Here is a 21,262-nt window from a genome sequence, read left to right as displayed (position 1 = left end):
GGGAGCGGCCACTGCACTCCAGTCTGGGCGACAGAGTGAGACTCCAACTCAAAAAAAAAAGAAATGTTCTATATTTTAACTGTATCAATACCTTAATTGTGATATTATACTATAGTTACCATTATACTGTATAACTAATTATAGTTACCATTGGGAGAAACTGGGTAAAGAGTAAATAGGATCTCTCTACATTAGTTCTTACAATGACAAATTAAAAATCAATCTATAATCTCACAACAAAAAGTCAAAGTACTCTTTAAAAAGAAAATAAAGTACATAAGACAACAGCAATGAAAATGAATGGACTACTGCCACATAGTTGTGAGCAAAGGAAGCCAGGTGCAAAAAAAGTATATTCAATTTATGAGAAGCCCAGACATGGGCAACATTAAATGCACTGTATAAGAAGCAAAGACAGTGGTTACCATTTGGAAGAACAGTGGGGAAGTAATGAAGGGACAACGCCAGGACTTCTGGGGTATTGGTAATGTTTCATTTTTTTGGCCTTGGTGGTGGTTACATGGGTGTAATAAGTCATTAACTGTTCACTTATGATTTATGCACTTTTCTGCATGTATGCTACACATTATTTTTTTAAGTTTATTAAACAAAAAAGTCTACAAGACAAACAGGCATGGGGTGGTGAAAAGCAGCCAAAATGAAAGTGAAAAGGCACTGGGTTGGGGGCTGAGAGCTCCAGCTCTCCAGGCCCTGCTTTACTATAGTCATTAAGTCATTTAGCAGCTATTTATCAAGTACATGCCGTATGCCAGGTGTTGCTCCATGTGTTGGGCAAACATTTGTGAACAACAAAGTAGATGCCTTCAGGAGTGGAGAATGCAAATGAACACTGAGGAGGCCATTAAAAAAATAAGTAAAACATCTGGGCAGGGTGGTACAAGCCTGTAATCCCTGCACTTTGGGAGGACGAGGGGAGAGGATTGCCTGAGCCCACAGGTTCGAGACCAGCCCGGGCAACTTGGCGAGATCGCGTCTCTACAATAAATCAAAAAATTAGACGGGTGTGGTAGTGCAGGCCTGTAGTTCCAGTTACTTGGAAGGCTGAGGCAGAAGGATCACCAGAACCCAGCATGTCAAGGCTGCGGTGGACGTGAGTGTGCCACTTCACTACAGCCTGGGTGACAGAGTGAGACTCCTACTCAAAAAAATAAAATTAAAACAAAGGAGAAACGACTATTACATGGACTGATGACGATGTTACGTCATTAACTGCTAAGGGTAATTAACTCTCTTCACCTGGTGTGTGTGTATTTAAAAAAAAAAAAGAAGAAAGATAAGGTTCCACTTGGATCCTACATCCTTATGAGAAAGACAACAGGCAATAGACACGTAATGCCAGTTAGGTGACGAGATAATACGAAGGAGAACAGAGCTGCCCTTTCTACAGGGAGAAGTTAAATAATTCCAATCCATCATTTCATTTGCACTTTACAAAGCCCTATGAAACATGTCCCTTTCTTTTCTTTTCTTTTTTTTCTTTCTTATTTTAAAGATGTGGGGTACAGTTCGGAGTTAGGTATACAATGTCCATTACGCAAGAACCCTTGTTGACTAGGTGTGCTCCCCCTCCCCCGGCAGTTTCCTTCAACTGCCAATCCCACTCCCACCCCGCCCCACCCCGGCAGTTTCCCACTACTGCCAATCCTATTACGATAATTGTTCAAGGTCCGCTTATGAGTGAGAACATATGGTACTCTGTCCTGTTTTTCTGTGACAGATCATGGAGTATGATAGACTCTAAATCTATCCAAATGGCCGCGAAGTCCATGGAAACATGTTCCTTTCAACTCCACAAAGTTTCAAATGATTATCAGGAGATAATCTTACACAGGCCAAAGCGAGTGAGCAGGGAACGCAGAAAGGGCTAGAGCGGGCGCAGAAAACCCGGGCTGCAGGAAGACAGAACGCACATCTCACGGGGAGGAACTGGCCGCCGCAGCGAGAAGGAACTGCAGAGCGCAGAGCAAAGGCTCGTGATGACAAGGGAAACTAGCAATCACCACTCTAGTGCCCCACTTCCGAAAAGCATCCCGAGATGAACAGCAGAGGGCATCTGTACAGCGCCTTCGCGTCCATTACTTCTTTTTTTTCCTCTCTCTCTCTCGCCTTGTCTGGGTGGTGTTAATTTTGTTCCTGCTTTTTGAAAGTCCAGAAAAGCGCAACGATTTGTCCAGGGTCACTCAGAGAACTAATGGCACCAGATCAGAGTCCATCTATTGCCCGTTCCTGCCCAATCCAAAGCCTGGAGTACAGAGGCGCCTGCCCAGCCTACCCCTTCCCGTTTACCTTCAGCAGGCTCTGCAGCGCGGAAAAGTGCTCCGCCGTCAGGGCCGCCATCTTCCTGGGTCACGTGAACGTGGGGCGCGGTCACGTGGGGCCTCCGGCGCGGGGCTTGCCGGGGGCCGTAGTTTTTCAGGGCGGGGGAAGCCATTCGGATTGTGGCGCTGCGGCGCGGGAGAGGCCTTTAAGGAAGGGCTGGCCGGCGGTATGGCTCAACCTGAGACGTTCAGACCTCGAGGCGGGGAGGATGCCACGGAGAAGAAAACTGGCTCGACTTGTTACTTCCTAACTCAGGAAAGCTCGGGACTGCCCTGACCCCGAGTGGCGGGCCGGCTAGTTTGGGGTGCACCTGCGGGCGTGGCTGCGCCCTTCCAGGGCTGAAATTTTTGGAATTACACACGATCCTGTCTCGGAGAGTGTGAAGTCACCTTTGCATGTATAGTTTCCCTCTGTGGAGTAGATAGGAGCATCACTAGTAGCCTTATCCAGATTGGGAAACTGGAGCATTTAGTGCTTTTAGTAACTTTCCCGTAGTCCTGGTGGGAGATCAGATTTGAAGAGCAGGTGAGGAAGTATTTGGGAGAGGGGGCGGAAGGGGAATCGAACGAAAGCTGTAACCTGGCTAGGTTCTGGTACCTACGACAAATACTGAGATGGGAGAGGTGGCTCATGGAAATGATGTGATTCGTGTTTTCAAGAAGGAATGTAAAGAGCGGTTTTGCAGTCCTGGACTCTGATTTGCCCAGTGCTCAGAGGTACTACCGCAAAACAGACTGAAATTGTAAAGTACTGGAATCTAGTCTTTAAGGAACCACCTACCTCTTCTGCCCTCCAGCCTCTGGCATTTCTCTTATCTGCCTTTAGTATTAATATTTGGTTGGATCTTTTCTTTTCCCATCCCCCTCTTCCTTAGCAAAATCTGACTAAAAAAATGGGTTCTGATAAATTCAAGTTTAAGAAAGAATATCTAATTGTGAAATTCCAGAAATTGGTAAGCTGCTAAGGGCATTTGCTTTTCTGCCTTGTTCTCCTGCCCCCACACACTGCCACTCCTCCAATTTTCTGTCCAGATGTTGTTAAGGCCCAGGAAAACAAATACGTATTTTGTTTTGTTTTTGGTGATAGTTTTATTGAGATGAAAGTGTACAATTCAATGAATTTTAGTATATTCACAGAGTTGTCTAACCATCCCACAGTCAATTTTAGAACATGTTTATTACCCTCCCCCCAAAGAAACACCATGTCCTGGTAGCCATCAACACCCACCCCAACACTCCCCATCACCGCCAGTCCTAGGCAACTGCTAATCTTTCTGTATTTATAGATTTGTCTACTCGGGACATTTCATAGAAGTGGAATATATGTGGTCTTTTGTACTGGTTTCTTCCACTTAGTGTATTTTCGAGGCTCATTCATGTTGTAGCATGTATCAGTACTGCATTTATTTTTTGCTGAATATTTCATTATATGCATATGCCACATTTTGTTTATCCATTTATCAGTTGATATGACATTTGGTTTGCTTCTACTTTTTAGCTGTTATGGATAATATTGCTATGAACACTCATGCACAAAGTTCTCATGAAGATATATGTTTCATTTCACTTACAGTGTATACTCAGGAGTGAAATTGCTGGGTCTTAGGGTAACTCTATGCTTAGCTTTCTGAAAAAACTGCCAGACTATTTTTCAAAGTCACCATTTTACATTCCCATTAGCAATGTATGAGGGTTCCAACCTCCACATCATCACCAACACTTGTTGTTATCTCTTTTTTTTATTATAGCCTCCTTAATGGGTGTGAAGTGGTATCTCATTATGAGCAGTATTGTTTTGAAGTTGCATTTGCATAGCAAGCATATTTTTGTCATTTAGACTACTTATGTTCATTTGAGGTAACTGATGGAGGATTTGGGAACTAAACAAAACCTCTTTATCTCCTATGGTCCCACCACTAAGTTCTGTCTTCCTTTTCTATCAGAGTGCCTGCAGGAGATGGATTTGGCCAAGGGGCCTGTGGTCCTTTATAGAGAGCCCTACTCCTCTATTTCCTGGTTTTCCTTTTCCTCGCCCCCATTTTATGAACTGAGATGAGAGTAGGTTGCAGGGAGAAGGGACTGGTCGATTTTTTTAATCTTTTGCTCCTGTTCTAGGCCAAGGAGCAGATTTGAAGCAGCTTTATCAGCATACCTGGTGTTCAGTCCATATGTGATGCTGTAACAAAAATACCATAAACGAGTGGTGTATCAACAACAGAAGTTGACTGCTTACAGTTCTGGAAAGTCAAAGATCAAGGCACCAGTAGATTTGATGTCTGCTGAGGGACATTTCCTGGTTTATAGATAGTGTCTCCTCACTGTGTCCTCACATAGTGAAAGTGAGCGAGGGAGCTCTCTGGCACCTCTTTTATAAGGGACTAGTCCAATTCATGAGGGCCCTATTCTCATGACCTTATCACTTCCCAAAGGTCCCACCCCTCAATACCATCCTCTTGAGGGTGAGAATGCCAATGTATGAATTTGTGAGGGACACAGATACTCAGCCCATAGTACAATTTGGAGACAAAAGTATCAGAAGAATGCACTGGCTTGGAAATGCTGTGTCCAGATCAGGCATTGCAAGCTGCATAATTTAGGACACACTTCGCACTAATAACTGGTAGACCCAGCCATGCTATTCCCACCTTTCTGCATTGCTGCAATAAGCGAGAGCTGAGTCCTGCTGCCCCTGAAGACTGGCTTAGGCTTTCCAGTCCCCATAACTCCTGTCACTCAGTGCTGTGCCACAGTGCGCCCTCTCCATACATCTGCCACCAATTCACTTTCCAAAAATAGTATATCTGAGGATACCTGTTTTTCCCGTTTCTTTTCCTTTTCCAAGCAGACACCACCAAAAAGTCTGGAAGAAGCCACATTAGTGTTCACAGTGATTTCTTTGGGTAATAGAGTCAGGTGTGAATTTTCTTTTCCTGTATTGTTTATCTCTGTCTTTTCATAGTAGTACAAAAGAACATGTAATAATTATATAATGTTTAAATAAAAGTACCCCTCATCTGTCTTCGTCTGGAGGCTCTTACCCCTCATAGGCTTGGTAGTGATAACATAGAATACTCTTAACTTACTAGTGCACCTAAAAAAGACATGAGCCCTTCCCACTGAAAATTTGTGCACATTTTTAGAAGAAACAGCCAGGGGGCGACAAACCTATACATGAGGAAATTGCAGATATTGTCTCAGGTCCGTATTTTCTAGCTAGAAGGCACTGAAAAGCCCTGTAATAAAAATCATACTTGTGCATTATTGTATCCTTGCCAGTTGCCAGACATAGCAGGTTTGCAAAGTGCTTCATATGCCTTATCGTTTACTTGTCACGACAATTCTACAACATAGGTACCGGTGCAGAAATGGAGTTAAAATTAAGTCACTTACCCTTTGGGGGCTAGGAAGTGGCTGAGGTAGATATTGTTGCCTTTAACTTCAAGTCAAGAATTATGAACAAAGTCGGGCTCGGTGGCTCAGCCTGTAATCCCGCGCCTTTGGGAGGCTGAGGTGAGTGGATTGTCTGAGCCCGCGGGTTCGAGACCCGCCTGGGCAGCGAGACCTCATCTCTACAATAAATAAAAAAAATCAGCCGGGCGTGGTAGCGTGCGCCTGTAATTCCGGCTACTTGGAAGGCTGAGGCGGAAGGATCGCTGGAGCCCAGCAGGTGGAGGCTGCAGTGGCCGGGAGCGGCCACTGCACTCCAGTCTGGGCGACAGAGTGAGACTCCAACTCAAAAAAAAAAAAAAGGAATTATGAACAAATACAAAGGATTTGTTTTATCTCATTTAAAAGTGAGGCTCTAGTTGGAGCAAGCTTCAGGGGAGCTTCATTCAGCAGCTCAACCACATCCCCGGGATGCCTGTTCCATCTTTCTGATCTGCCATCTTCCTGATGCTTTCGCCCTCAAGCAGAAATATGGCACGAGTAGTGACATCCAAACATAACAGGGGAAAGTGAGGAATAGTTTCTTCCTAGGGCTGTATCAGCCAGCTATGGCAGACCACCAAAAAGTGGTGACCATTCCTTGAAGTAAAAAAAACGCTTTCTGGAATCCCCTTTCCCCTCCATCCAGCAGGCTTTTCCTCACAGGCACACTGTGTGTCTCATCGGCTCATGCTAGTTCACTAACCTGCTTGGAAACCAATCATTGACAAAGTCAGTGGAATTGCCTCCAGGCTGATTGGGCCTATCCCTGAGGTTTGTGCTGCAGCCAGGTCATTGTCCCATGAAGATAAATATTCCCTGAGCAAAACTGGAATTCTATTTGGAAGAAAGAAGGGGAAATGAATGTTGTGGAGTTGGGTGGAGGAATCAGTATGTATGGCATTTGTAGAAACTCAGACTTACATTGTCAGACTCAATAGCCTGTGTTCCTGGCTGTACCGTCCTATATCTTGGCCAAGACTAGCATTTCTAGAAACAATTGAGCGTAGAGCATACAACTCACATCTGCCCCTTTTGTCTTCAGATCCCATCCTCTGTGTGTGTGGCGGGGTGGGGGGGGGTGTGGTTAGGGAGGGTTGAGGCTAGAAGGCTTGATTTGGGACAGGTTACAAAAAGTGAAGCTGATTTTTTTTTTTTTAAATGTAGTCCAGTCAGTCTCAACTAGGTAATTTCCATCTTTGGGATCTGCCTGGGAGACTGTTGTTTCACATATCCCCTGGGTCCCTCAGGAAAGCTCCTTTTGGAATGGTCTCCTCTTAGAAGCTTATTGGAGTGACTTGATTAATAATAAAGTGTTGGTTTTTAGAGGACTTTGGAACTAACTGCTTGACCTCTATTCATGGAAGTCACATTCTTAGCTAAGGGTGACAGGTTAGAGTATTGTCTAGTAAATCTTCACTCGCCTCCCTTTCACGTTGGTACATAGGATGATTCCTGCCCACTGACTTTGGGCTTGGCCATTGGCTCGTTCTGGTCAATGAACCATAATTGGTTATGACTCTAGCAGAGACTTAAATAATGCTTGCACTGTTTGGCCTGGCCTTGTACTCCTCTGACTGCTGAGAGAGGAGCACCACTTGGGCAGCCACTGCCCTTTCTCCTTGTGCCCAGGATTAGACACATGCAGCAAACCCCAAACCTAAATGAGGCAGAGTTGCCCTAGCCAACCCTCAGATCTGTGAGCAAGAAAAATAAATGCTTCTTTCCCTAAGTCACAAAGCTTTTACTTTGCACCAGTATTGACTGCTGTAGCTGGCTGATACAGGTGATATTTTGGGGTATTGCTCAAAAAATATGGATAGTGTTGACATGTAAGACAAGCCGTGAGACCATGTCTAATCAAAGCATCTCCTGGAGCAGCAAGTGTCAAGGATAGCTCAGGGAGGGAGCGAACTGGGGATGTTTTGGTGACTTTCTCAGAACAGCCCAAATTCTAAGAATTTTCTGTAAACTTTTTTCTAACGCATTTTCACCAAAACAAGCTTCATGGCCAAAACATTGCTAACCCATGTGTTTCATCATCAATACTCAAATGTAATGTAATAAGAGGAAAGGGTACTGGACATAGCATGGTTTTGGGTCATGATTATGTACTGCTGTTCTGCTCATGTCTAGTCTATGATTTGGGGCACATCCCTGAGTTTCTCTGAACCTACACTTTCCTCACCTACAAATTCACTTTCCTCACCTACAAATTGAGAGTAGTTATAAGAATCAAATGATCAGGTATAGCTACACTTTTCAAACTATCACTTTAGTGGATGGGATTTTCTTTCCAACAAAATCAATATATAAAACTGAGAACTGAATGCCACAGTCAGTTTAAACATTCTTTATTTGGTACCAAATCTTTCACTGCTAGCAGAAGTTGCCAGGTTCCTTCTCAGAGCCTTTAAGGTTTCTTGCAGCCTAGTTTGAAACAACTGATACAGTGAAAGTACCCTACAAATGTGGTGGTGGTGTAAGATTTCAAAGTCTCCCAAAAGGTTTCCTTGTCTTCGCTGCCTTCCAGATCTCTCTCACTGTGTGTAATCTGAAAACCACAATTAAAGATATTTGTGTGGGTGTTGCACACTTTTAAGCTTGAAGGGATGAAAAGTCTTAACCACACTCAACAAGTCCTCCATAATTACAGCACAGGCACTTCTACAATTCTACGTATACAGTCATCTGTGATTATCCTTTAGTTATGTGTCAATTCTTAGACTCCATGTCACTATTTGAGCAGAGCATCCTGACCTGGGAGTCTGTTGCATTGAACATATCACCATCCTGTGGCTCAGTATAACATTGGGTTTCTTTACTTACATGTGCTGCAAATTGTATCCCAGTTTAGTCTGTCCCCAAGGACATTCTTGGTTCATAAATCTGCCTGACAGTAAATAACAATAAGTGTAATCAGTTGTTGCAAAAATAGATTTTACCATTTGATCAAACCTTGGCAGTACTACTGTAAGGGAGTACTCCTGTAAGGGGCACCTATGTGTCCAGGTTACTGCCTCAGAACTGCTGCCTTGAGAATATTTCCTCTTTTATTTTGTTTGCCTTTTATTTTTGGAGACAGAGTCTCACTCTGTTGCCCAGGCTGGAGTGCAGTGGCACAGTTATAGCTCACTGCAGCCTCAAACCCCTGGGCTCAAATGATTCGCCTCCTCAGTCTCCTGAGTAGCTGAGATGACAGGTGTTCACCACCCTGCCCGGCTTATATTTTAAAGTTGGAGTTCTTGCTATGTTTCCCAGGCTGGTTTAAAACTCTTGACCTCAGATGATTTTCATGAACCAGCCTCCTGAGCAAGGAATATTTATTTTAAGCTCACATCCCTGGTCCTTATGAGTCATTTACACTTTAATGAGTCCAGTAGAATCCACTTAGCACTAAATGAGGGTGAAATGGAGTATCTTGGTTTGCAGTCCCCCGGGAACAGATTTGAGACAAAGATACGAGTGTAAGTAATTTATTTGGAAGTGAGGAAAACACTATTATAAGAGTAAGGAAGTGAGACAGGCAAGGGAAAGTAGCCAATGAAAGATGTCAAGAAAATTACCCCTGTGGGTGACTGAAGCTAAGTCCTACTAGGAAACTCCTGGAACCAGCATGGAACATGTACTGCAGAGTTATTCCACCCAAGAGGGAAAGAGCTGGGGTATTTATACATAATTTCCTTAGTCATTGGTTGAAAATGTTTTCAGGAACACGAATCCCCCGACTTTTATATCCTTTCATGTGCATGGGCAGAATGCACCCTGGTGGCCAGAGAATGCCCTCAGATAAAAATCTCGCTAAAATGCTAAGGCCTAAGGGAAAGTGGGCAGGGCACTGAGAGTACCTGTTACAGTCCACTCCATGCACCATTCAGATCTACTATGTCTTCTTCTAAGTTCATTTGGGTCTGCCGCTGATGCATCAAGGTGATGGCCAGCCATTAAGAATAAATTTAAAAGAATAACTAAAACAAACGACTAAAAACAGAGAACTCATGGGACACATTCCCATTTACAGGGACCTGAGATCCTCACTGCTGTAGTTGATTTTGAGGTCATATTTGATCATCATCATCTCCCCAGCACCCTATTCTAATTCCCCTCACCCTAGTCAGCACTTCAGCTGGTCTAGGCTGCTTATACATTGAGGCATTCTAAGCCTTCAACCTCAAGGGATCTGAGCTTTTGGTCACTGAGCTCTTGGCAACCTATGGCTACTGCAGTTGCCTATTCACAATTATCACTGAACAAGGAAGCACCACAAGGTGTCCTTAGTGAGTCTCTGATTTCCAGACATACACCTTCCTACCTCCATTATGAGGTGTTATATCAGGATTAATTATCTTTTTGAAGATCTCTTTAAATGCTTCCATAGGGGCCTCTGGATTTTACACTATAGCCTGAGTTGATAGTTGGATTATTTTAGCCTGCCGGTTTTTTGTTTTGTTTTGTTTTTACCTTCAGTGTTTCTGTAGCACATCACCACTAGTCAAGCAGCCTAGTGGTCCTCATAATAACCATTAGATTTCCTTCCACTTGTATCCCATCTTAGTTCACTGCACATGGAGTGATGCTACAGCACATTAGATGTCAGTAACTTCTAGCTTGCCACCAACAATTGGCCCTTGTTGTTATTTGGCCAGAAAATGATCCAACTTCAAGAATTTCATCAGGAGGTTTTATTTCTTAGGAGCAGTTCTGGCATCAAGAAGACCTAGAGACAATAATTCGAGTGTCAGTAGTTAATTTTGAATATGAAGGAAGCACCAGCAGGGGAACAGGAAGGCACTATTGGACATGGGAAGGCCGTAAGTGCTACGTTTTCAGGCAAGTTACCATAATGCCTTAATCCTGCTGGGGAACTTTGGAATACAATTCAAAATGTGATTCTTAGGCTCAATCCATCTGAGTGGCAACGGGGCTGGGTTATTTGCTTATACCAACTGTGGCCTGCCTTTGGTTGAAGGATGCTACCGTGGTGGTAGTGGTAGCATAAATTCCTGAGCCTACCCCTGTCCCCACAGCCTGCCATGTGCAATCAGACAAAGTGGACATAGGTCATGGAAAGCTCTTAGGCAAAGAGATGCAGATGACAAAGCCCTTAGGCATAGAGATGCGGATGCAGGGAACCAACAGCATCAATTATAGGGAGAAGGGGAAGGGAAGAAGAGTTTTAGAATGCAGTGACTGAGTTTAGGGAAGGAAAGGATGTCAGGACAAGCTAATGGACATTCAAAGTTTCTCAATTCTCATTTTGTTCAGGGCTAGTCTCATTCTAAGGTGATCAGCTTGGCATAGCTGTCTTTAGTAAAACCTTGAAGGGATAGAAGAAACACATATCATCTCTTGGTAACGACTCTAGCACAAACATATTTTCACAACTTCAGGCATGCATCTCTGGCTTGGATGGGGCAGAGCTGGGAAACAAATGTCTTAGTGGAAAGCACTGTTGTTTGGTCCCTAACAGACCCAACCAGAGAAACAAAGGCCTCCCTTGTTGGCCCCCTCTTGAGTTGGTAGGCTATGGTGGGATGAATTTTTATTACCTTAATGAACTTCCTGAAGTTATAGTAAAATAAAAAATGTAGAGACACTGATACTCTATGTTTAAATTTCCTAGTCCAAGAAGTCACTTTTTCTGGGCAAAGAAGAAATGGGATTTTGGGGGGGTGGGAGAATAGACATGGTGGTCTCTCATAGCACCATAAGATCTTTTTACTATGGGACTTTTGCTGAGAGTGTTTTGCTTGTTTACTCTGATAGCTTTTAGTGTTAGACAGTGTTGGGCTTATGAATACCCATATACCTCTCTCTTTTCTGATTTTTTTTTTTTTTTTTGAGTTGGAGTCTCACTCTGTCGCCCAGACTGGAGTGCAGTGGCCGCTCCCGGCCACCGCAGTCTCCACCTGCTGGGCTCCAGCGATCCGTCCACCTCAGCCTTCCGAGTAGCCTGAATTACAGGCATGCACTACTATGCCCAGCTGATTTTTTGATTTAGTGTAGAGATGAGGTCTCGCTGCCCAGGCAGGTCTCGAACCCGCGGGCTCAGGCAATCCACTCACCTCAGCCTCCCAAATGCGTGGGATTACAGGCTGAGCCACCGAGCCCAGCTTCTTTTCTGATTTTTAACCAATTGAAATATACACAAAAGGGGTTAAAGCATCAACTTATGAATAGCAAAACATTAGAGACCATCTGGACATTTATTAACATAGAAAAGGTTAAATAAATTATGGTACATCTATAAAACAATACTAAACAACTACAAAAAAGAATGAAGATGCTCTTCCTGAGTATTCATGTGCAAAATGTTCTCCCAAATTGGGCATAAGTGAGGGGGTATAATATATATTTGTAGTGTCTTATATTTACATAAAGTTTAGAAGGGATCACAAGAAAATATTAATAGGTAGGGCTTGAGGATTAGAACAGGATGTATGGGGACTGAGTGGGAGGGGGACTTTTTAACTGAATACCATTTTTGAAAACATATATATATTGCCTGTATATATCTAGAGATACAGAGGAAGATGTAAAGAGAGGAAGACATAGATGTGATAGATTCAATAGTTGCCTTGTCATAAATCACCTAGATGTTTCTTATCATGACTCTGGGAAAGGGAAAAGGAAGAGTATGTAGGAAAAGATGGGAAGATATGAATGAGAGAAGAGAGTGAAGCACTCTTTCTGAAGGTAAAGATTACCTTCTCCATCTGCTAAACAATTATTGGTGTGCTCTCTACATTTCACTTAGCAGGTATGCTTTACACGGAGTAGATGCTTAGAAATATGACTGCTAAGATTGGAGCCAGCCAGAGTGTTATATATTCTGTTGGGCCAGCTCTTTACTGCCACTCACTAGAGGGACGGTGTAAGGTGATGGTTAAGAGCATGGACTTCTGCATCAGAATAAACCTACGTTCAAGTCCTAGCTCTGCCTCTTGCTAGATAGATGGGCCTGGGTACCTCCTTCAACCTTTCTGAGCCTATCTTCTCTTGCAGAGCAGGAATAACACTAGAACCCACCTCACCTTATGAAGTGTAACATATGAGTGCACAGGACAACGTCCGGACTATTATAGTTTCTCAGTAGCTTGTAGTGCTTGTTTTTATGAGTTTAATGGTGATCTTTGTGGTCAGGCGCATAGCCCGACTCTTTGTACTTGAGATAAAACCAAGTCTACGGTTTCCCAACCTGGGCAGGGAAAGCTGCCCCTTTCTGACTTTGCTCTCTGACACAGCAACTGCATTTCCATTCCAGCTTCTAAGAGCTCAGTGTGGGGTTCCCCAGAGAAGTTGTTCTACTGACAGTCTTGTCCTCTAGAATTTCAGGGACAACACCAGATGTTGGTGTATATCTGTGCTCCCAGACACGCTATTCATGTTTATTCCTTGCATAGTTGCAAAAACAAAGGCTTAACGACATTGTGAAAACAACTTTAAAAGTTAATTTTTTTTTTTTAATTAGGAAAGGCCTTTCCCCACCTTCAACAGTACCAAATTTTTAGTTCTCAGTCTTCTTTCTGTCTCATGGAAAGAAGCAATGGACCCAGACTACATTTTTTATGTGATATTTGCTTAGAATCACCACATAGAATTGTGGTGATTTAATCTTGGTTGGGATGAGAAGTAAAGCAATTATCAGTCATGTTATTGGGGATTTCCTACCCTTAATATTATTAGGTGCTTTGCCCTGCCTCAAGAAAGAAGTTTTATGGTATGCCAGAGTTCAAACAGTTATGTGTGCTTTAGTTTTTGAAATGTTTTGCATATCAAAGATAGTTTTTGTCCTAGTCCCTATGCTCTGACCAGAGGCACTTTCTTTACTGTATAGCCACATGCTGTCTCCTTTTAAAGCAGCAGGTAAGTCAATGACAGACAAGCTTGTTCTTCAGATGTAACCAGGTATGCCAAAGGATGTTCTGGGAAGGGAGGAGCCTGGGAACTAGACATCTGGCTTGTGAGTCCAAGTTCATCCCCAATGTCTTTTCCTATATGAAAAAGCCAAACACCTAAAAATAGGAGTCCAGCAGCAGCCAAGCAGTAGTTTTAACAGCATCATTGACCTTATCTGCATTGCCAATTAGATGTACCTTAAGGAAGAATACTAATGAGAGTAAGGCTGCTGTCAACTCAGGAACTAGAGATGAAAGGTTAGAGAGTACTGTGATTCCTGCCATTACTGAGCAACTCAGGAACTAGAGATGAGAGGTTAGAGGGTGCTGTGATTCCTGCCATTACTGTTCACTCCTAAGTCCACTAAACTCCAGGCAACAACTACTAGGCGATTTAGTATAGTGGTTCAGATTATGGGCTCTGAAGCCAAACAACCTGAGTCCAAGTCCTGGCTGTGCTCTTGTTAGCAGCTGCGTGTTTGACCCAATCGTTTAACTTCTCTGTGCTTCAATTTCTCTTTTGTAAAATGGTAATCATAATAGCATGTACTTCATAGGACTGTTGTGACGGCTAAACCAGTTAATATGGGTAAAGCACTTATTTTATAGTAAGCAGTACAAAAGTTTAGTCTCAAATATCCCACAACAAGCCAGTTTCCCTTTGTTTTTTTAGTGTCTGATAGTAAATAGTACTTAATTCAGTTGAATCATGTGGTTGGCAAGATGGCATTGAAAGTTCCCTGTAAATTATTTATGTAAGTTGGGTAGGAGGTCAGCTGGTTTTTTGGACTTGGGTTCCTAGACCCACAAGAAATTTCTGTTTTTACCTTGCAACAGCCCATAGCTAGGGTAGCTAATTGAGTTACCCTAAAAGAATCTCCTCACATCAGTCAGCCTGGTGGACTTGACTCACAATGTGCTAGTGAGGTCTGAGGAAGGGAAGAGAGGCTGTGTGCTTGTATCGCACATGTATGCATGCACACATGTTCCTGCACATCACTGCAAACCACCTTAATGTCTCAGAATTTCCAAAGTCCCACTTGGATATGTCTTGAGGGTTTCCCTTGATACCCTTGTCCCTGCACTAGCCTCCAGTGTTGTTTTCTCTGCCTCCTGGAAACTTCAAATTTCTGACTCGTAATAAGCAGAGCTGTTTGGTGCTACCCAGCTCTGACCCACAATCTTACTCCATCAAACACATCACAGCCCAATGTCTACAACTTGGTTCACTGATGTATCAAGATGGCACTCTCCTTAAGGGGGTCAAAGCATTTTGCAGACATTCAAATGCCCATTCCCCAATTAAGTGACTGTTATTTACTAACTATGTAATCTTGGGCAAGTTATTTTACCTCCTGAGTCTCAGGTTACTCGTCTGAAAAATGAAGAGAATGACAGGACTGTGGGGGTTGTTGGGAAGACAATGTGAGATCATGCCTGCAGAACACAGGACAACAATTGGTGCATAATAGAATTGCAGTGGGTGCTTTTTCAATAAATAGACCATAGAATCCCTCACCTAAATGAGATTTCTCCCAATGGAAAATGGGCATTGATGACTTGTATGACTTGTGTAGTAGTTTCCTTTCATCAGTTACACATTAGAATTAATCTGGGTCATGAGCTAATAGCTCAACACTCCTGACTAATGTTCTCTTTGATTTTGTTTAAACTGTGAGTAATTGGTTATATTCCACAACAACTAATTATGAAGGTGGAATATGCATGAACAGACCTCAGTATTGGAGCCAAATAAAGTTTGCAGCAAATTTCATGTGACATTGTGAAGGATGTGCAAAGTCAGTATTGTGTTGTGTGATAACTAGGCATGATACAGTTCTCACAGATGACTCTAGCTGCCTTGCTCCAGCCAGTCCTTCTAGAATTAGCTACCTGAGGAAGCGGGTGGACTTGTAAGAAGCAGAAAGCTGCTCTGGGCCTCTCAGAATTCTTCGGAACCCAGAACATCCAGATGACTCTGTGGAGATGGGTCAGAAGGATGACTTCAGGTGAAGTTTCTCAATCTGGGCCAGCAGTCTGCAAACTTTTTAAATAAAGGATCAGATAGTCATTACCTTAGACACTGTGTTGCAGCTAGTCAACTCTGTTATTGTAGGGCAAAAGTAGCCATAGAGGATACATAGACAAATGGGTCTGGCTGTGTTCCGATAAAAAACAGATGATCAGCTGGACTTGGCTGCAGTTTGCCAATTCCTAGTCTAGACTGGGGATCTGAGTGGCAACTGGAGAAGAGAAGTAACCAAACAAACATTTTCAGAGCAGGCCAGCATCTGGGTTGATGAATGAAATGGGATAATGGGAAGTCAAGGCACAGGGAAGCTCTAACACGCTGTTCTTTTCCCTCCTTTACGGGACTTGTCTGCCATAATGAAGGTGACTAGCTGTAGAGATAGTGCAGAACAGATAAGTGTGTGGACACTGACAGGTTTGAGTCCCAGCTCTCTCTCGATTTAACTGTGTGACTTTGGGTAAGTTATTTGACCTCTGACTTTATCTGTGAAGTTGGGATGATAGAACTTGTCTCATAAACTTGTGAGGATCAGTGAACATTGCCATGTAAACTGTTTAGCACACACCAGATGGTAGAAATAGTGTGTCTGTGTACTGTATGTTATGGGCAATTTAAGGAAGGTTCAAGATCTTTTTTGAGATTTGTCACTTTCATACGAGCATTAGAATGCAACTCCCCATAAACTATATCTGTGTCCAGAGTTACTTGTTACTATTTATATCACATTGCTGGTATCACTTCACACTAATATATACCAGTTAAGAACATTGGATTCGTTGGCTAGTTTTCAAATGTATATTTTATTTTAAAGATGTGGGGTACAAGTCAGGATTAAGTACATAAGTGATCTACGTGCAGGTAAAGTTTGGGCCTCCCATTAGCCCTCACTTCATCTGATTTAGGATCCGGTACCCTTAGTGATACTATGTGCCCTCACCCAGCAGTTTCCTGCTGCTGCCAATCCCTTTCTTGTATGATTAATGTTCAGGGTCCACTTATGAGTGAGAACATGAGGTATTCAGTCCTTTGTTTCTGGAGTAGATCACTGAATATGATAGACTTTAAATCCATCTAAGTTGCTGCAAAGTCCATACTCTTGTCCTTTTTTATGACTGTGTAATATTCCATCATGTATACATATCATATTTTTTTTTAAATCCAGTCCACTTTCAATGGGCAGCACAGTTGGTTCCATGGTTTTGCTATTGTGAATAGTGCTGCAATAACATGCATGCACAGGTATCTTTTTTGTAGAATGCTTTGAGTCCCTCTGGGTATGTTCCCAGAAGGAGGATTGCTGGGTCATATGGAAGGTCAATTTCTAGATCTTTTAGAAATGGTCACACTGTTTTCCACAGAGGTTATACTAATTTACACTCTCAGTAACAGCGTAGAAGCATTCCCTTTTCTCTGCATCCTCTCCAGCATCTGTTATTTTTTGAGTTATTATTGATGGCCATCCTGACTGGAATTAGGAGGTATCTATGTGGTTTTGATTTGTATTTCTTTGATTATTAGTGAGGCTGAGCATTTTTTCATGTTTCTGTTCATATGTCTTCTTTTGAGAAGTGTCTATTCATGATTTTTGCCCACTTCTGTATAGGGCTGTTTGGTTTTTTCCTTTTGGCACATTTAGCTCCTTGTAGATCCTGAATGTTAGGCCATTATCAGATAAACAGTTGACAAATATTTTTTCCCATTCTATAGGCTGTCTCCCTGCTCTCTTGATGGTTTCTTTTGCTTTGCAAAAGTTTTTCAGTGATGAGGTCCCACTTGTCTATCTTATTTCTTATGTTATGGGCTTTTGGAGTATGATCAGGAATTGGTTGTCTATTTCTATGTCTATGAGGGTGTCTCCTGCATTTTCTAAGATTCTTATAGTTTGAGTTTTTATGTTTAGGTCTTTGATCCATTTAGAGTTGATTTTTGTGAATGGTGATAGGTATCAGTTTTCTGTATATGGTCAGCCAGTTTCCCCAGCACCATTTATTGAATAGGTTTGCCTCTCCCCAGTGGTTGTTGGTAGAGGTTTTGTAGAAGATGAGTTGGTTGAGAAATTGAAGTTTTGTTTCTGGGAGCTCCATCCTGTTCCATTGATCTATATGCCTGTTCTTGTACCAATACCAGTGGTTGATCCTTGCCATTTTCTTCAGGGTCCCCAAAACGGGGTTGCCTCTGCACCATGAAAAGTACTGGAATTGGAGCAGCATGCAGGGCAGCCGCCTCAGCAGCAGAGCCCTGGCCACTTGTTCCCCTATCCCCACTCAGTCAGATACTAAGACACCCACTTGCACACACACCTGCATGCCAATTTGTCCATGCACACACTCACTTATACAGAGACTCACACACTGCAATCCACTCTGTGGACATCTCGGAATCCCTCCGACTATTCCATTTGAAACCATTCTAAGTGTACAATTTAGTGGCAATAAGTACATTCACAAAGTTGTGCAACCATTGCCACTATTCATTTCCAGAACTTTTTATAATTCCAATACTATACCCATTAAATGATATTTTCCAATTCTACCTTCCCTTCATTCCCTGGTAACTCTATTCTTTCCATCTCCATGAATTTTCTATTCTTCATAGTACTTTATATTAGTAGAATCATCAAATATTTTTGGGTTTTTTTAAATATCTGGTATATTTTACATACCATAATGACTTCAAAGTTAATTTATGTTATAGCATATATCATCATTTTCTTCCTTTGTAAGACTGAGTAATATTTTGTTGTATGTGTATGTCACATTTTGTTTATCACCAATCCAACATCATAAGATTGTTGCTTATAATTTCTTTAAAAAGTTTTAGGATTTTATGTTTAGGTGTTGGATCAATTTTGATTCAATTTTTGTAGATAATTGAATTTCTTCTTACGGAAGAATCCAACTTCATTCATTTGGATGTGGATTTATATCCCACAATTGTTGAACAGATTCCCCTTTCCTCCATTGAATGGTTTTGGCACACTTGTCACACACAAAAAACTAACCCTATATGCAAGGGCTTATTTCTGGGCTTCCAGTTCTGTTCCATTGGTCTACATATGTGTTATGAAGCCAGCCAGCACCACACCGTTTATTATAGCTTTGAATATTATGAAATTAAAAACTGAGTTCTTCAACTCTGACCTCCTTTTTCAAGTTTGTTGTGGCTATCTAGGGTCTCTCTTTAGGTTCAATATAAATTTTAGGATATAATATTCTTTTTTACAAAAGTGTTGTTTGAATTTCGATTGGAAATGCATTAAATCTGTAGATCACTTTGGGTGGTATAGTCATCTTAACATTATTAACTCTTCCATGAGTAAGGGAGGCCTTCACCCATATTTATTTCAGAAACTTTTTATAGTTTCTAGTGTACAAGTCTTTCACCTCCTCGCTTAAATATATTGCTAAGCATTATATTATTTTAATGTTAGTATAATTATTTTCTTAATTTCATTTCAGAATGTTCATTATCAGTGGATAGAAATGAAGTTGTTTCTTGTGTGTTGTAAAAATAACATTTCCATCTTCAAAATTTAGATCAGCCATGTGTTCAGAATAAATGCGTTATGTGTTTGGGTAGCTATTTAACTTTTTTCAATAAACTAACCCATCTCTTTTCTTTTTCTTTTTAAGCTAGCCAATTTCAATGTGTTCTGAAAATGTTGAATTATGTTCTCTTCCCGTTTGCTCTTGCCTGTCATTGCCTCATCTGTGTTTACATTACTTCACACTTAGAGCTCCCTTGTAACTCCATTTCTTTCTGCCTTTTTCAATTTTTAGCAGTCCCACAGCACCACACAACCAAAGCTGGTCTTGGTGCCAGACATCTTCAATAGACCTCTTTCATCAGAGGATGATTAATGCATCAGTTAGGGGAAAGGTGCACACTATTGGGATATAATTCTCAATCAGTCTCTTGGATTTGTTTTATTTACATCTTGTGTCAGTTCATGTTCTCGACTGTCTTAGCTTTTTCTCACCGGGGTAAATGGCAGATTAATTACCTAATCAGTATAATAAAAAATAATGCTTCCTCAGAGGCAAAGGTTAGACAGTTTTGCCTGTAAGCTGTTTTTAAACATTTGGGTTTCTCAACCTCAAGGTAGATTGGTTGTAACACAAATATTTTCCATGTGCATATCCACCTGAGCCTCTTTGCATTTTTGTAGGAGATGTGGGGTAGACAAGGGGAACTAATGTGAAAATGAAGTTCTTGCTTCCAGGTAGCAATAAATAAAAAGTCCTTTATGTTGTACCTGAGTGATCATGCTTTCTATACCAACATGCATGAAACCTGCAGGTTAATATGTTACTTAAATATAGGGTAAAATGACTGAGCATAGTGACTCATGCCTGTAATCCCAGCACTTTGGGAGGCTGAGGCAAGCAGATTGCTTGAGCCCAGGAGTATAAAACCAACCCAGGCAGCATGACAAAACCTCAACTCTACAAAAAAAACTTAAAAAAAATTTTTTTTGAATTAGGGTGAAACTAAGACCCTTCACATTTATTCAAAGTTTTGGTGATGAGGATGGGGTGCTTAGACATGACTTTTGGGAAGAAGAAAGGACAGAGATCCTTTGTGAGTCTGGCAAAAAGATGTGAGAAGGCTCCCTGAGATCAATGACAGATTATTTTAGCAAGTAGTGAGAGAAGGTGGCTAAAAAGCATGTATTCAACCACTGAGTCTATGTAGCTCTAAGAAATATTACAGGTTTGATAAAATGTGTGTAACAGCAACACCCAATCTTTCCATGGATTTTCTTTTTTCCGGATTAATAAAATATATTTGAAAAAGGAATACCTACAAGTTGAAATATGATAAAGCAATGAGAGGGTAACCCCCTTGGATTCCCTCCCACTGTGGGAGCTTTTCTGTCCTGTCAATAAATCCTGCTTTAAAAAAAATTTTTTTTAATAAATAAAAATAAAAACAATGAACTTACAATGAGACGTTTTGGTTAATGATCCAAATATTTCAAATGTTATTTGTTTTTTGAGTTTCGAATTATTTTCACTTCAGTTTGGGTAGCCTATATTTTACAGTGATCATTTTTCCTCTCAGTTTTAAATGTATTATTAGAAGATTGTTATAATTGTCTCTAGAGGTTTGAAAAACTTTATCAGTAGTTTTAAGCCTGCTTATTCTTAATATGTAAGCGTGTCTTTTTACATTTTTCTCAACATTGCACTAGTTCTGTGTGTTTTATCATTAATAGTATTATTTTTATTAAATTCCTTGTAATGGTCTAAATTCTATCACCTATATTATACTTTGTTATTAGATATTACTTGTATTTAGCCTGGGCTCCTTTTTTATATTATCCAGATGTTGATATCTAGATGTATATTGGCAGGGATCTGTGGTTCTAGTAATTGAATTTGCAGCTCTCTTATTTCATGTGAATACTTTTGAATCAAATACGGGGCACAACTTGATATGAAATATTTCCTTTGCTTTTAATATAAATATGATAATTATTTTTTAGGAATATTGCCTGGTTTTAATTTTGAATATTTTGAAATCTCTTTACTATACAACTTCAAAAAATTATTGCTCAATGGGTA

The 21,262-nt window shown here is 41.3% G+C and overlaps 1 protein-coding gene across 2 annotated transcripts in view; it reads right to left on the bottom strand.

Annotated features, from left to right (window-relative positions):
* Positions 1-2,381, bottom strand: part of LOC103264266 (COMM domain-containing protein 9) — a 26,493-nt gene extending 24,112 nt beyond the window's left edge. For both annotated transcript variants that reach the window (XM_021714381.1, XM_008061910.1), the window contains exon 1: positions 2,308-2,381. In XM_021714381.1, the coding sequence (XP_021570056.1) occupies positions 2,308-2,358 (51 nt within the window). In that variant the 5' untranslated portion in view covers positions 2,359-2,381. The remainder of the gene's footprint in view (positions 1-2,307) is intronic.
* Positions 2,382-21,262: the final 18,881 nt, after the last annotated feature.

This window comes from Carlito syrichta, unplaced genomic scaffold (genome assembly GCF_000164805.1).
Source record: "Carlito syrichta isolate Samal-C Ts95f unplaced genomic scaffold, Tarsius_syrichta-2.0.1 Scaffold305639, whole genome shotgun sequence".
Classification (NCBI taxonomy): Eukaryota; Metazoa; Chordata; class Mammalia; order Primates; family Tarsiidae; genus Carlito; species Carlito syrichta.
This window is presented reverse-complemented; position numbering and strand designations above follow the sequence as displayed.